This window comes from Aythya fuligula, chromosome 1, assembly GCF_009819795.1.
Source record: "Aythya fuligula isolate bAytFul2 chromosome 1, bAytFul2.pri, whole genome shotgun sequence".
NCBI lineage: Eukaryota > Metazoa > Chordata > Aves > Anseriformes > Anatidae > Aythya > Aythya fuligula.
This window is the reverse complement of record NC_045559.1, coordinates 138,973,924-138,990,772: the sequence shown is the minus strand read 5'-3', so window position 1 is coordinate 138,990,772 and position 16,849 is coordinate 138,973,924. Positions and strand designations below refer to the sequence as shown.

Below are 16,849 nucleotides of genomic sequence, written 5' to 3'. Positions count from 1 at the left end.
GCATGTAAATCAGCATTATTAGCACTAAAAACAGTGACTGTGACAAACATTCAGGAACTTCTTAGCACAGCTAACCAAGCCATGGACAAAGCTTCTGATGCTAAGAGGAGAGAGGAGTAAAATTTGGGGCTTTTCTCCAATGTGTTGTAAAGAAAAATAAATACATGATTTAACAGGGAGAGCAGATGAGGGAAGTGAGTCAGAAAAGACACCAAAAGTATGACCCTGATTATGGGTCAAACAGTACAATTTATTGTAACTGTGAAGATGAGGGTGAAAAAGAAGAGGAGTGTGATAGCTGAAACTTCATGGTTCTGTGATAGATGTGGTTATTCTATTAGATTTATTCTTTCATGACACAGCTGAAAGTAGGTTTTATTAAATGCTTGTTTTGATATCAAGTGTATTCTGATTATTAGAGCAAAGCATGTGAGTACATGCATATCTTTTCATTGTCATATTACCCTTCAGATGTAAAAGCTGGATGCTAAGCAATGTTTATAAACATACTGCATGACTTGGATGTTTAGACCTTTCCTTGTAGTCTTCTAGTGTGCTTTTTCTTTTGTCTCTCCAGTGTTGTCTGTTCCAGGGTGGTTGTTGTTGTTGTTACTGTTATTATTATTGTCTTGGTTGTCCCAGCATATTCTAAAATGTAAACAACAATCTTAAAATACCACTCAGAACTTATCTTCAAATAATAACATATGTCTCTGCCAAGAATACTCTGTGTCATGGGAGAGACAGAATAAATGGCAGCTGTGGTAGGTGAGGGTACTGAGGTTTATTTAAAAACCAGCAAGGTTAGAGCTTTTACCTTATTGGATTCTGTCTCACACACACACTTCCTCCCTCCTCTGTGAAAGGCTCATGTGGTATTGACTTCCATCTCCAGCAGAGAGATTGCTGCTGGTCTGGGAAGGTTGGGTATAAAGTTGTTCATGCTGTGCAGCTGCTCAGCTGTTAGTGGCCAAGGACCCTGGCTGTCCTTGGCATTTGTGTCCTTGCACCTCCCTGATCAGTAGGATCATCCCTCACCTCAGTGACCTTTCCTTCATTGAGGATCTTTACCTTCTTCTTCCCTAGACCACTTTCTTTCAGGATCCGTCTCTTTAGCATCAGCTCTTCTTTCTGGAATGTCAGGCCCCCGATTTTCCCAATCTAAATAATCTAACTGCAGAAGCACAAAATGTGATCAGAATCCTAATGGGTGGCTTTGACTCAAGGCTCTATTAACTGGAGGGTTTTCAGTGTGCTACTTCTGTCTAGTCCACGTATTATCAAAATTTACAACCAGCCTGTACCAGTTGCTGCATGCAAGTAGCAGGCTCCCCATTGAGAGTTAAAAGATTCGATTTTGGATGTACAGGCACACATGCACATGTATGCATCCAATTATCTGCTCTCTGTTAATGTTCACAATTTAAGATTTATTTATTTTTTTTTTGCCTACAACAGGCTAATTGTAAAATCCAAACCCTTTCTGGTTTAACAAAGGTATTGAAACACACTCATGGTTTTGTGTTGCCTTTAATGAGGAGGTCTGACAGTATCCCTAAGGAATGAGAACATTTTCCTATTGGAATAGCATGTTATAAGAATATGTACAATTAAATTGAAAAGCTTCCTATTTAAAATGTTCATCAGGTCTGAAGATTAATAGCCTTTTATAAGTGTTCCCTTGTTGATAAACAGGTCCACCTCCAAAAAAATTTCAACGCAGAGTGTTTGTTGCAGGTCTGCTGAAAGTGACCGCGTAGGTAACATTACGGTTATTGGATGGCAAATGGAGGAAAAAACTGACCAAAGGCCTCCAGTGACAAGGTCACCTGATACAATTAATGGAAGGGTGAGTATCACCATTAGCTCAGCTTCAGAAAGGTGCAGATTTATTGCCAGCATTGAAATGAACGCTGTTGAGACCTGCTGTCAATTTGCCTTGTAATTTATTGGTGCTTTCCAATTTCAAAATACTATGACGAGCAGCCTAATGGTGTGGAGCAATTTTGTATTTGGCAGAGATCTTGTTGCTCATGTTTGGAGTTTAAAATCTAGAGGAAAAAAACAGCTTACAGTAATTAAGCTTTAGCTTCAAGTGCCTTTCATCAGAATAGGCTTGTGGTACTCTGTGTTAGTATACCTGCTGCACTGAGGAATCCATAAGCAGTTTCACAAAGCTGTGGTATTGCACATTGTGAATTGGACACTGGTATCAAGCAAAGCTGTATGGGGTGGTCAGGGAACATTAGGTAGGTTTTCCGGAGTTGTCCCAAGCACCTTTTAAAAATGTATCTTAAAAGTAGCGTAAAAGATTTTAATAAAACTGAACAGGTTACTTGAATACTACATTTTATTTTATACTTTTTTATCCAAAGCAAAACAAAAAACCTTAGCAGATACAGTGATTTCTCAACCTAGACATATGCTTAATTCTGTAAACCTTGTGTGCTGAATGTACTGGTGATAATTGCAACCATATCTGTGTATCACAGTTGCAGTGTGTATCAGTATCACTTTGTATTAGAACAAATAAAAATGTATTTGAGTAGCTCTGAGGACTCTGGAGCTGTGCTAATATTAAGTAGTTCAAGGACTAGATGAAATGTTTTACAGCATTTGAAACTCTGCAGTAGCATTGAACAAGAATGTTTAAATTGGTACATTTAAGTGGATTTATTATTTCAGTCTGTGATAGCTTTTGTTCACAGTGAACATATCTGGAATATCTATTTTTAAACCTTCCTTGTGTTGAGTACTTCCTTTAAGTCTGTCTAATAGGGTCATCACTTCATGTTGCCTTGGCACTGAGGCTATTTTCTTTATTGTTTGTTTTTGTTTGTTTTTGTTTAGACTGTGTTACCAGTTGACGAAAGTTTAACAGAATCTTTAGGAATCAGATCCAAATATGCTTCATTACGGAAAGATGCACTACTGAAATCTGGTAAGCTGCTGTGGACTGTAACAAGTAGGCTTTCAGCATCAGTAAAAGCAAAGCTAAGCTCTTGCTCTCTGCTTTGGCCCCAGGGCATTTAAGCAGATGTTTCATTTGAATAGGAACAGGCTGCTGCTGACTGAGCAGCCTACTGAGGGTCATACAAGAATAAATTATTTTATCGTTTGCACTAGCATTTTCTATTGTAAAAGCAGCAGAGGACAACTTTTTTCATTGTTCATTGTGCTATAAAATTTTCCATAAAATTTTCCTAAGCATTTTTTGGGGTGGGGTGAAGCAGAGCAGTTGTTCAGATTTTTTTATCTTGAAGAAAGATTAGCTTTCCAGCAACTGATTACATGAGAGGAAAGTGCAGGAAGTGAGGAAAATAAAAGTTCACAAGTTGAATCTGCGTTTTATTTCCTTACCAGCGTTTTAAATCATTTTGAGGCTTTTCATGTGAATGCTAGAAGAATGGTCATTGCAGTATGTGCCTGTTTGGAAAAGCTAGACTGCTATTTAGTTAAACTGGATTTTTACAGCAGTGTGTTACAGCATGTTAGTGAATCAAAGCCACTTTAAAAAAATAGTAGGAGAGATTTCATATGCTTTTAACTCAACCCCTCTGATTAAATAACATGTTTTTACCACTTCAGTGTTTGGTGGCGCCATTTGCCGGATGTATCGCTTCCCCACCACCGATGGAAACCACCTGAGAATCCTGGAGCAAATGGCTGAGAGCGTGCTGTCGCTGCACATACCCAGGCAGTTCGTGAAGCTTCTTCTAGAAGAGGATGCAGCAAGGTGAGTCTGGGCTGGTGTGGTAATAAATCCATGATGGGGCTGTTACCGAGTTACCAAGGAATTTATCCATGTTAAAGCACAGCAGCACTGAAGGAAAAATAGTACAAGCAGCAACTTGCTGACTGTGCTGTTACAGTGAACAAGATTTTGTGTTGAGTATAGAGTTTGGGCTTGAGTATATGATAACATGAACATACAGAGGTGTTAAGGGAAGAAAATTGTTGGCAGACTGAACGATTAAGATAATACTGCAGTTATCTGCACTTAAGTGTTATCTGTCCTTTTTGAAGCAGTCGCCTCTCTTCCAGGCAGCTTAGCCATTTATGTGTATTACTTCCCTACGTTTGTAGGCTGTGCTTTGTGAACAGAGGGTCATACAGAATGGTTTATGTCTTCTTTAGAAAAGACAGGATTTCCATTGGGATGGTAAAATGATTTTAGCCTTATTTCTGAGTATTTGGGGCTGAGTTTGAATCCCTCTCCTAGAGGCCTAATTAAGTCCAACCTTACCTAAAAATAAAGCTATTCAGTGCTCTCAGTGTCCTATATTAATACATTTCAACCCTCTTGGGATGTTGTGAAAGAAAGTCAAGTGTTAATCCATATGAGGAGGCAGAAGCAGTCTACAGCGTTTGCAAGTATTTTTCAGATTTTGCAAAAATGATAACTTTTCAAAAGAACATTGCAGTGATTTTTTGTAATGTATAGAAAAACTGCATAACACAACTGAGTTTCTGAAGTTCACACTGATTTTACCTGCTGTTGCCTTTTGTTGTTTAGGGGGTGCATTTACTTAAAGAGTAGTCAGGTTAAGTCAAGTTAAGGCGTTTTAGTTCTTAGACTCTAGAGAAAGAATGATGTACCTTGCATAGCTGTGCTGCTACATCCTTGGTGGTGGAAGGGGCTTGGGGTGTGCCATTACACATTTAGATGTGAGTTATATTTTGTATTTCTAATGAATAACTGTTTTTCTTTAAGGTGTGTTACTGATATGTCCATGTTGAATCAGTGCCTTGTTTTGTTCTAGTGTGGGAAATAGCGCAGTCATGGTTTGTATTCAGTCGGATATCTCAGATTTGGCCAAGTGCTCTTTTCTTCAGTTTTAGTGCTGTAGCCCAGAAAAGTGGAGAGCAGCTACATGAGCACAGCTGCTTCTGTCTTAACATTGTGGTGACTCCTAAAACACCCTTGGATAGTCGCAGCTGCTATCACTTACATAAAGCCTTTCTGGTCCAAAGCTCTTTGAAAGGAAATATCTAATGAGGGGGATATTTTGACTACCCTAATTATTTATGATATGCACATGCCCTGCTATCTTAGCCTCATAGGGTAAACAAAGAAGCTTGTTTTAAGCTGTGAATTTACTTCAGGAAGTCTGGGCTCAAATGCATGTTGTTTTTTTTTGAGTAGGGAACTGGATAAGGTGGTTACAATAGTATATTATGTAGAAACAGTTGATAGAATGAAACTAGAAGTGTCTTTTTCCAAGTCACTGATATGTATAGTTTACAGTGTTGCCTGTTGGCAAATCAATCTGAAACTTGCCTCCTTCTAATAATATCCTAAATAATGTAGGTAGAAATTATTCTGTCATGTGCTGCCCTAAATTATGTATGGACAGTTGATTAATGCTATGGATTAGGAATATTGAGAAAGCTGCAAAAAAACTTATACATCATTTTGACACATAACCTACCCTTCCTGTGGTAATTTCTGTTGAATTCTGTCTAATGCTGACTTGTTTACTTTTTCCAATTTCCTTATTCCAAGTAGCGTATTAGTTCAACAAGGCAGTAGTCACAAGCATGACATGAGATAAACTGAATGTTTTTTTCTGCAGCACTGTTGGGGTGCACTATGTAACATAGGATAGCCATGTGTGACTGAAAATTTAGCAGTCAAGGTATAGTGGAAAAGCCAGGGGCTTTTCTGTTCAAATCTGGGGGGATTCAATCATTCTGTATTCCACCCAGAGTGAAACTTGAGTGCCTAAAATCCGGAATCCTAGATGAAGGCTTTGTTGGGTTACCTTATATCTTTCAAACCCCTTGTGAATGCTTATCATAGAATCATTAGGGCTGGAAAAGCCCTCCAAGACCATCTGGTCCAACCATCCCCCTACCACCAGTGTCACCCACTAACCCATGTCCCCAAGCACCACGTCCAACCTTTCCTTGAACACCCCCAGGGACTCCACCACCTCCCGTACTTCTTAAGGCTTCCCCCTTCCTGGCCTTGAAAACTGTCATGTAGACACCTGGGCAGCACAGATATTCCTTGTACCTAATGTCAGGTGCTTATCTCCCAGCTACAGTCTGTCGTAGCTCTGATTTAATTTAGAGCCATAAATGTTCCGTGGAGTGTCCTAAAAAGGTCATCATTGTCCCAAGTCACCTGACATGATGGCAGTGCTCATCATTTGCAAATCATTGCATGGTTTGATGGCTCCTGCAGAAGGTGGGAAGCTTTGTTTTTGACTAACACCTCGGGCTCCTGGGGAAACACGGTGTATTCAACCTGCAAAGAACCCCTGTTCCTTGGGATAGAGCTCACCAGAAGTGCTTTGAGACATACGGGGGGAGCATTCCCAGTTTGGTGACTGGGTTAGGTAGGAGTGAGTTCACAATGCACCAACTGAGGAAAATGCTACATTGCTACAATGGGAAACTTACTCTCTGTCAAGTAGACAATGGAGCTAAACACCTCTCTTATTTCTTTTTTCTTTTTCCTTTTTATTTTTTTTTTCCATAGGGTCTGTGAACTAGAAGAACTGGGAGAACTGTCTCCGTGTTGGGAAAGCCTTCGTCGACAGATAGTAACTCAGTACCAAACGATTATTTTAACTTATCAGGAAAATTTAACTGACCTGCATCAGTATAAAGGTCAGCAAGATTTCTTTTTTGTAATAAAGTGATACTTGTCAAACGTGATAGTTAGTGCTTCTCTTAAACTGGGAACCTAGAATGTTTCAGTTTGATGAGTAAAAAATACTATTTAGATTAATTTTCTCTATTATTTTTTTTGGGTGGGAATGTTTGCTTTCTATTCATTCTCTAACTTTATCCTTAAAGTATAGAAGAATTTCGAATGTTAACAGAAAGACACATCTTTTTTATATTTTTTTTCCTCTGCTTTACTTTTGGCATGTAGCCAATGATGAATGAAGCCCCTTGAGTATTTTAACATAGGCAGATGCAGAGTTTTTATGCTAACTTTTCTCCTGCATTTCTCAGGTCCTTCATTTAAAGCCAGTAGCTTGAAAGCTGATAAAAAATTGGAATTTGTTCCCACGAATTTACATATACAGAGAATGAGAGTCCAGGATGATGGAGGATCAGGTATTTGTTTATTTGTCTTTCTTCACCTTGTTCTGTTTCTTTTGTCTTTTTTCGTCGTCAAGTTTCCACAAACTACTGCTCTGTAGTATTAACACTACATGGCATTTGTATAACACTTTCTGTCCTTGGATTCCAAAACTCTTTGCAAAAGAATACGTGTAGATATAATTATCCCTGTTCTATAGGTGGCAAAAGTAAGGTTTGGAGTTAACTTTGCCCTAGGTGACACAAGACAGCCTTTGTGCTAGGGAATGTATTGGATTAAGCTGCTGTGTCACTTCCACTTGTTTTGGTTTGTGTCAGAATAGCAAAGATTCTGATCACTGTTTACTGTTAACTTTTTCTCTGGAGTCATCAAGTAGGGTTGTGCAAAATCACACCAGTTAGTTCACATAAGGCTTGTTTCTTTGTAAATGATCTAACTTAACCCTTCTTTAACATTGTTTCCCACTAACCATGGGCACACGCTTATCCCATGTGACCATGTGAGCAATTCCAGTAATGGCAGGTTTGGTGTAAAGGGCAATGCTCGAGGCTTCCTTTTCACTGTCAGATTTGCAGATTAAGAAACGGAGGACTTGGCATTCAAGTAGAGTTCTTTCGCCTCAAAAGTACTTAATCGATTTCCAGGGCCTCTAAAACAATTCATGATTTACATGTCCTTCAAAACATTGGCGCAATGCTTTACAAAATTATATTCAGAACAGTTTTTGAATTTCCACAACTGTTTATGTAAAGATGACGAGCTTTCATTTGTAAGTCCTTTTTGTCCATCTTAGATCAGAACTACGACATAGTCACCATAGGAGCACCAGCAGCTCACTGTCAAGGCTTCAAATCAGGTGGCCTGCGGAAAAAGCTTCATAAATTTGAAGAGGCAAAGAAACAGTAAGTAGAAATGTTGTTGTGTCGGCTGATATCTTGCCCTTTCCTAGCAGCCCATGTTCAGTGATTTGAAAAACCATTCCATTCTATGTTTTTGTTGCACCTCATTCAATAGTTCTACTATACGGTGTGAAGATTATTCTATATTTTCTTCCAAAGGAGGTGAGGAAAAAGTTTCCCCTTTATATTGCCATATTTGTTTAATGATAGGTCCTTACTAATAGTTCTTTTAGTGAAATAGTTACTTTTCCTGAATACTTGTTGATTCATTTATTTAGCTGCTTTAAGTGTTGGGTTTGAGTTTACCAAATTGTGGCCTAGAAAATTGGCCTGCAGAAGCTCTTCAGCTGCACTACATCGTGCTTTCAACCCACAGCTGTGCCTGATGGGCAAAAGCCTCATGGACAATTTGTGTTTATTGCTTTTCTAGCGAGACTGGTGGGAAGGAGCACTGGTACAAATTTCCCATAGAGATTTTGGAGTCTCCCTCCTGGGAGATCAAAAGCCGCCTGGAGATGGGCCTGGGCAGCCTGTGCTGGGTAGCCCTGCTGGAGCAGGGGTTGGACCAGGTGGTTTCCAGAGATCCCCTCCAATCTCAACCATTGTGCAATCTTGAGAGAGACTGCCTGGCATCCACACCAATTGCTAAGGAAAAGATAATACCGTTTGGGTCTGCATTAGTTTTGCTGCAGTGTGGAGAATTGGAGGAACAATGAGAGCAGCATTATACAGAGTCATTGTAGCCAGGGAAAGGAGACTTTGCTAATGCCCTTCCAAAGAAAGGATTTGTACTGTTCAGAGCTGATCTGCCAAGTGCAGCATCAGTTTTGGCAGTTGATAATGAGTAGCAACACCCTGTGAATATCAGTCAGATGTGTACTGGAAAGAAAAAAGTATGCAAAAGTATGCCTAGTGCAATTATTCCCAACTGAAAGAGTGTGCTAGGATGGGACTAGGGAAAACTATAAACCAGGAAACACTGTTTCTGGGCTGGGCTTGCTTTTCCCATTCTTTTCCCATTCAGAAAGCAACTACTGTTGCTTTCTGAAATATCTTCCTTCTATTAGGTACTTCAGTGGGCCTTACTCCTGCAATATCTAAATTCCCATGTCTTTCTTTTTTTTTTTTCTCCTCACTCAGTAACTGAGCTCATCTATCTTAATTTCTATCTGGTGCTTTTCCTGTAAGTGTTACTGAACTGTTCTTTCTGGGTCCATTAAAGCTGCAGGTTCCATATTTGAAGAATAACATTTCTGTGGTAGTATGCTCAGCAGATTACACAGGTTGTGGGCCCTTCTTCTGCTACTCTGTAGAATCAATTTGGGAGGAATTTTGCTTCTCCAGCGTTCACTTAGAAGACCAGTAACAGTAGTGTAGCAATTTATTCCTAGTCATCTAAAAGCAAGGAGGCACAAATAGTGTATCTACCCAGAGAATCAGAGTAGATTTTTGATGCAGCAGAACAGAGAATCAGCCATTCAATTTCAGCCAGGTTATTCCATTCAAGTAGGCATTTCTGTCTTGGAGCAGTTGCTACACTCATTATTTGGGAATGTAGGAAGCACACAAAAAATGAAGTGCTCTGACGTTTGAAGCTAACAAAATACATTGTGAAAGACCTTGTGCTGTATAATTGAGCCCTCCTGTCATGAGCTTAAAGTGTAAAACCGTCTCTATGGGCTACAAAAAAAAATAAAATAAAATGAACAAGTGCAAAACAAATTCAGTTAATACAAAAGAGTCTCTTCCATATGGGTAGGTGTTTAAAAAAAGCACACGGTGACACTCCCAACAACAACAGTCTGCAGAAATCTGCAGGTAAAGGCAATGTTTCAGTCAGGAGTGGTGGAATTCGTGTCCTCCACCTTTAGATATCTTCAGTGCAGATGTAAACATCTGAGCTAGTTTATCTTGGGTTGCCTCCAGAGTCAGCAGGGGACACGACAGATACCCTAATGTAAGATACCTGTGTGTGGTGGGTCAGCCAAACTCCCAGCTAGCTGCTTGCCATCCCCTTCTCACTCCAGGACAGAGAGAAAAAGGTAGGAAATAAACAGGAGTGGAAAAGCTTGTGGTTGAGATAAAGACAGGGAGATCACTTACCAAGTACTATTGTAGGCAAAACAGACTTTTACTTGGGGAAAATTAGCTTATTGTCAATTAGAACAGACTCAGATAGTGAGAAGCTAAAAGACAAACAGTAAAAGAGCATCTTTTCTCCCCTGCCTCCCAAGGCCAACCCCACTCCTTTGCTGCAGTCTCCTCTCCCCCTGCCCCGAGTGGCTCAGGGCAGGCTGAGGCAGAAGAGGGGTTACATTCACTACACCGCAGTTTCCCTCTGCCAATCCTTCCCCCTCACACTTCTCTGCTTCAGAGGGTCCTCCATGGGCAGCAGCCCTCCAGGAATACCCGTCTGCTCCAGCATGTGTCCTCCACTGGCTGCTGGAGATGTCTGCTTAGGCGCCTGAAGGACCTCCTGCTCTGACCTTAGTGCTTCCTCAGCTGTTACTCACTGATTTTGCTCCCTCCTTCTCTCTCTGCGAGATGTTATTTTCACCTTTTCTTAAACACATTATCCCAGAGATGCCACCAGCATGGCTGTGGGGCTTAGCTGTGCCCTGCGGTGGGGCCATTGGAGCATGGAGTGGCCCCTGACCCCTTCTCACAGAGGCCACCCATGCCATGCCCCACTGCCAACAGGGTGCCAGGTAAATCCGATGCACTTCAGTAAGTCCTGTTTCTCACCATGGACTGCACAAAGAGTCCAAGACTAGCTAAGGTACAGACATCTAGGTATTAGGTGTCTGAAGTTAGACGAGTTGTATCCAGTCCTTGAGCTCTGTATAAGTCAGTATTGATTTTAGGGCCTATATTTCCAAGAAGTTAGGGTTTGGAATTGCAGTGGGCCCTACTAGCCTAAAAGACATCAAGAGTGAGATCCTAATTTGGATTATTGATTAAAAAATGCATTGTATTATGAATGTCTTGATAGCTAACTCAAGATATGCCAGTAATCTGTTCTTTCTACCACTCTGGAAATACGAATTTCAACTTGGCTGTTAATATAAAATACAATTATAGGATCTTCCTGGTAAGATGGGTCTTATAAGTTTTTCTATGTTATCATAACAAACACTATAGTAGAACTGAGTTCCATCTCCTCAATTTCATCGTTACATAGATACTGTTTAGTTCTTTCTCCTTTCATCAGCAAAATTGCGCGTACTGCATCCCCAACATCTCCCAGAACAACACCTGGTCCCCTGGCAATCTGTGTTTTTTTTGCTTAAAAGTTTAATCGTATGTACCTGCCTTGTTGAAAAGACGACACAAATACGTTATTTCCCCAAGCATTTGTTTTGTTTTCTGCTTTTGGTATTTGCTAACAATCTGCTAATTTTATTTTGGTTTTTGTTTTTTTTTTAGCAGTTATGAGGAGTGTTGGTGAGTTTTCTGTTTCTGAGAGTTCCGTAGAGAGAGCTTATGTTCTTTGGGTTGTTTTATTTTCCTTTTCTTTCTTTTTCTTTGGCAGAGATCTGGTGTGTTTTAATGTGTGCAGGGCTTTTTAATGTCATGCATCATGGCACCCCTAATTGTGCTCTAAATAATCATAGCTGCTTTGTAGAACACAATGTGTGAATGAATTTCATTTCATCTGCAATGTTTGCTTATAATGAACAGCTTCCTGGCGCTCTCTGAGTGTAAGAAGTTAGAAAGCTGAGGAACAGAGCATGAGGATGTTGTACCTTTTCCTCTGTTATTTCCAGTGCAAACTCCCCAGAGAGAAACTTTCTGTCAGTGATGAAAGATAATTAGGATAACGCTACAGATTCTTGAACCTTTGTACCAATAGATTGGGCTTGGGTTATACTTTTGTAATCCATGTCTGCATTTAAACGTTTCCACTTAACTTTTGTTTATTTTTCTCCATGTTCAGTGCTACGAAAATGAAACGTTACTTAGTGGTTCAACAGTGCAGAAGTTCTCTCTAAATTGCTCGTATTAAAGGTTGGACCCCTAATTCACTGAGCATTTAAGCCAGTGTTCTGGCTTCCTGATACTGTGCAATGAGAGCTGTTCATTTGAAAAAGCAATTGCAGGTTGGAAGGTGAATTTATGTGAACTTTATGCCATAAAATTTTCCTCCAGTCATCCCAGCAAACATTTGTGATTGAAAATGTAACAACTCTAAATCAGATCTCAATACGCTGCATGGCCTTTCCTGCCAAATACATCTTTGTGCATGTCGTCCACGTTGTTGTGGAAAGAAATTGCTCAGAGGAATTGTCACTAAGATCACTTGTCCATACGGAGCACAAATCACGTACAAAGAAAGACCTAAAAGCTAAGATTTAATTTGCTATATAGCATAGCAGTACTGGGCAGTGGCTGTTCCCTGCTCCACTCAGGTGGGTGACCAGAGGGACACAAACAAGGAAACTCTTTCAAAAATCCCTTCTGCATTATGTCCTGTCCTTGGAAAATGAATCCCCTGTCTTTTCCTGTAACGGAGCTCAAACAGATATGGGACTAAGTTCCCCCTTGCCTTAATATCTATTAAGGGACAAGAACTGGTATTTGTGGCAATGATTTCAAAGCATGTCTCATTCAACTCTCCTGTACTACCTCACAGAGACACTGCAGAAAGGAATGGTATCGCTCTAGGAATAGCAGAGGAATCCACATTTCCCAGAGGTAGAGGTCTGAGGCAACTGTGCCTGGAAAAGAAACTCCTCTCTATGTAGTCCCTTGGCATTGCTCTGTCCTTCAAGCAGTGCTGAGATTGATGCTCACAGCAGGTTCGTCTGTGCTGAAACCATTTGTGAGTGGAAAAAAAAGAGTGTGATTAAGATAATAGAGAATGGATGCTCATGCTTGATGCCACATCATGAATGGGCATCATGCTTGTCACAGCTGGAGCTGAAGTAAAGGCCTGATATTCATCCTAGCTTTCCCTTTAGGGGAAAAGGAGTGTAAAAGTGAAAAGAGTGTAAGAGTGAAAAAGAGGTGGTGGGTGGGTTGATTTCAAATAGCCATGCCCTTTCAATAAGCTTCAGTATAAGTTAATTTCCTAAGCTAAAAGGCAGCTTTTGTGATTTTTTTTTTCTTTTTCCATCAGGTAGGATTAACTCAGCCTTTAACTGATGGGGAGATAGTAGCTAACTCATCTAGAGAGAGAGAGTCAACATCTGGCTTAGGTTAGGAAAGCAACTTCAGTAGGTGTCTAAAAAACATGTGAATATTCATCCTCTCCACTACCAGGTAAATGGTCTTAGTGGGCCTGCAGTGTACCAATACAAAGATATGTTTTACCTCTATAGTTTTATGTAATTTAGTAGTATAATAGTTTTTGTATTTTCCCTTCCTAGATGGAGAAAGCTAGTTTGTTACAGCTGAGCCTGTGACAGAGTTTTACCAAGTCCCTAGTTTGGTGTAGTGAGGGTGTGCTCAGAGAGGCTAAACAAAGGATGGAGGCCTCAATTTGTGTTTGATAAGATTGTTTTTTCTGGTGTAACTCCAGTCAGGCCTGCAATAGAGGAAAGGATATGCTAGCAGAAGGAATTTTGTTAGTACCACACCGTCTCCATTACAGATCTGGGTGCCATGTCCATGTTGGAAATAGTGCAGGTTTTATTTTCTTTTCACAGCACGGGTAGCTGTGTGGTAATACTGTTTTGCAAACCAGGCCTCAGTGAAGTGTCTGTGTTGTAAGCAGAGGGAGAATGGGGCAAGCTGTCATTGCAAATGCTGGTTCTGTCTCTGACAGTAAAATCTATCTCACACATTCTCATCAGCAAAATTGTCCCTCTAGTATACGAGCTCTGCCCACAGTCACATAAGGGATTAGTAAATCTGCATCTGAGTGCTTTCAGTAAAGGCAGAGAAAGCTCTAGGATCATGTTCCTGCTGTGCAATTGCCCACTGGCCTTTCACTGTTGATTGCTAGCTTAGGTAAAATTTTGTTGTCTGCCATTAATTCCCCAGCATGCTACCGTAATGTGTGTACCTCTAGAGCAATTTTCCCCCTTAAATCCATCTTTCTTTTTCAGCACTTCAACAAGTTCCCAGTCTATAATATACATCCCACAGGACATTGTTAGAGCAAAGGAAATTATTGCACAAATCAACACCCTGAAAACTCAAGTCAGCTACTATGCAGAAAGGCTCTCAAGAGCTGCCAAGGACAGATCAGCTAATGGCCTTGAAAGAACACTTGCCATCCTGGCAGATAAGGTAGGAGAAGAATACGTCTTCACACTGAAGCACACTTTTTTTTTAACCCTTCTTTAGTAAATTTTCTTGAAACATTTATTTTACATTTTCAGTAATGTATTGTAACATGCATAGTCCTAAATAAAAAATGAAAACAGACAAGCTTTTAGAACTTGCTGCATTTTATTTGGGTTTTCTCCTACTCTTCATACTCCTTTGCCTTCACCTCCTCTCGAAAGTGTCCTCTGTTTGCCTCTATTCACTCGTCCTATTCCAGAAATGAGCATTTTTTCATTTTCTTTTATACACTTTTCTCCATAACCACCTTTTTTATATGCCCAAGTTACCTGTCAAGCAGCAGCAATTGAACAAAACTTAAGCATATCAAACTCTTCTTCCTGTTCCACTGGTAAAATAAGGAATAATGGCGACAGCCTTTGCCTGAATTAGTGATGCCAATCAGTTATTTTTTGATAGCTGTTAATAGAAAACAGACTGAAACCACACCTGAACACAATCGTATTGACAGGGATAAAAACAACTACAGTTTTAGTGATGTCTTCTGTCCCTGAAGCAGATCTGAAGGTTGCACATGGCAGGAACAGCAGTGACAGATCACCTTGCCATAAATTGTTCCAGTTGAAGGGAAATTTATACAGCCTTGTAGACCGCAAAAGATAATGTGACCCCATGTAAATGTATTAGTTGTAACGTTCACTCTAAATGACTACAGTGTGTATAACTAATCTGTGGGGTTTTCTAAAGCTGGACAAAGTCTGTATATATAAAGAGAAGCTTGTTTTCTTAATAGACAAACAGGCCAGAGTCTTTTCATATTCACATAACTTATAGAAATCTTTTAACATAACATCACTAAATAAGGAAGCAGATTATATTGATTCATGAATTATAACTTTTAGCTTTCCTCTTAAGTCCTAATTGCTGTGATTTGAGACAGGTTGGTGGGGCTTAAGCACGGTCTGTCTGGTGTGGTAACTGTTGTGTGGGCCATAAAAATGTCTGCATGGTGTTCTAAACTTTCATCAAATGCAGGGTGAAGTGCAAATAAAAATGTTAAGAATTGCAAATTATTGGTGAAATTTTCAGCAACAGCAAGGCTAGTATAGTAGTACAGACTTGGGAAATGTACCCTTTGTGTTTTGGTACCCTATATAGCTTTTTAAGGACATGGTATAAAATGATTTAAAGGCACCTCAGAGACTCCTAAACAGTGGCTATTTTCTTTTACAGGATATTAGCGTGGTTTATTTATTTATTCATTTATTTATGTGAAATAATGTAGTATAAATCATATGCAGAATAATAGAAAGGTGTTAAAATTCGAGGGGTTTATTGCTTTTTAGACGCGGCAACTCGTCACAGTCTGTGACTGCAAATTGTTGGCAAATTCAATACATGGACTGAATGCAGCAAGGCCAGATTATATAGCTTCAAAGGCATCCCCAACCTCTGGAGAAGGAGAACAAGTGATGCTGAGGAATGATCAAGATACACTTGTGGCCAGATGGACAGGAAGAAATAGCCGATCTTCTCTGCAGGTGGATTGGCATGAAGAGGAATGGGTATGTTTGCTCAGTGGAGTGATGAATATTTTTTCCTATTTTTTTTTAATTTTTCTGTGTTCTTTTATTTATAATGTTTGTAACCGCTCACCAGATACGCATAGGATTTTTTTTTGAAATGTATTTTTATGCATCTTACTCATCTACCGGAGGTACTAGTCAACAAGAAAGACATTCTCCATCCTATGTGCACTTACTTGGCATGGAGATATAAACTGGCCTTAATAAATAATTCTTAGTCTCCTAAACATCAGAGATCACTAAAATTGGTTCATGTTTTTTTTTTAAAGTCAGTTCCAAGGGAAAGTAAACAGCCTTTAAAGTAAACTGACCATACTACAAAGGGCTCTTACACTTCTCCAAAATAAAGCATATTTTGTGTGTGTTAGCTATACAGTTCAGCCTTCCAAACTTTTCCCTGGTTCTACATTCTCATCTAAATATTTAGAACTTGCTGTCCATCTCTGTTTTGATTATGAACAGCTTTGAAAAACTGTTTGCACAAAGAATATAAATGGTTTTCCATACCACACTGCCAATTGAAATGAGACATGGCCTGTGTAAATTCTGTCATTGTGTAATATAAACAGAAGTAAATTAAATCTCAGAAATAGTCAAGATAAATTAAAACAATGATTAATATTGTGCAATTCCACTTTAGAAATGAGATCCGATTTGTTTTCAAAATGCATCTTTGTTTGTTTTAATTGTTCTGGCATGCTTTGACTTAGTCAGACTCAGAATAATGAGATACTAATAAGGCCAATTCAGTTCATTAGATACTAATACAATACAGTAATTTTATCTGTTACTCTGATTTATATAGGAAAAAGACATTTGTATAGAATTATTATGTCATCTTTTTGTTCATAGAGTGTTTCTTGCTATTATTTCAATTAACAGTATAGTTGAATAAGTTTTTCTGCAATACAAAATGGGAGATCGTTCTGAATCTTTGTAAGCATTCCAGAAACATTTTAGATAGTTTGACTGTGGTGTTTTTACCCAGCTGGACAGCTGAGTTCTACCACAGCTGCTCTCTTGCTCCCCCTCCTCAAAGGGAAAGGGGGAGAAAATACAATGGAAAAGTCTCA

The 16,849-nt window shown here is 39.5% G+C and overlaps 1 protein-coding gene across 13 annotated transcripts in view; it reads left to right on the top strand.

Annotated features, from left to right (window-relative positions):
* INPP4A (inositol polyphosphate-4-phosphatase type I A) overlaps window positions 1-16,849 on the top strand; it is a 110,627-nt gene that overhangs the window by 65,057 nt on the left and 28,721 nt on the right. For 5 of the 13 annotated variants that reach the window (XM_032183066.1, XM_032183058.1, XM_032183075.1 and 2 more), the window contains exons 8-16: window positions 1,696-1,849; window positions 2,851-2,941; window positions 3,589-3,736; window positions 6,488-6,618; window positions 6,970-7,074; window positions 7,854-7,962; window positions 11,386-11,403; window positions 14,010-14,193; window positions 15,537-15,755. In XM_032183066.1, coding sequence (XP_032038957.1) covers window positions 1,696-1,849; window positions 2,851-2,941; window positions 3,589-3,736; window positions 6,488-6,618; window positions 6,970-7,074; window positions 7,854-7,962; window positions 11,386-11,403; window positions 14,010-14,193; window positions 15,537-15,755 — 1,159 coding nt within the window. The remainder of the gene's footprint in view (window positions 1-1,695; window positions 1,850-2,850; window positions 2,942-3,588; window positions 3,737-6,487; window positions 6,619-6,969; window positions 7,075-7,853; window positions 7,963-11,385; window positions 11,404-14,009; window positions 14,194-15,536; window positions 15,756-16,849) is intronic. The other 8 variants (XM_032183085.1, XM_032183137.1, XM_032183124.1 and 5 more) reach the window with 3 other exon arrangements.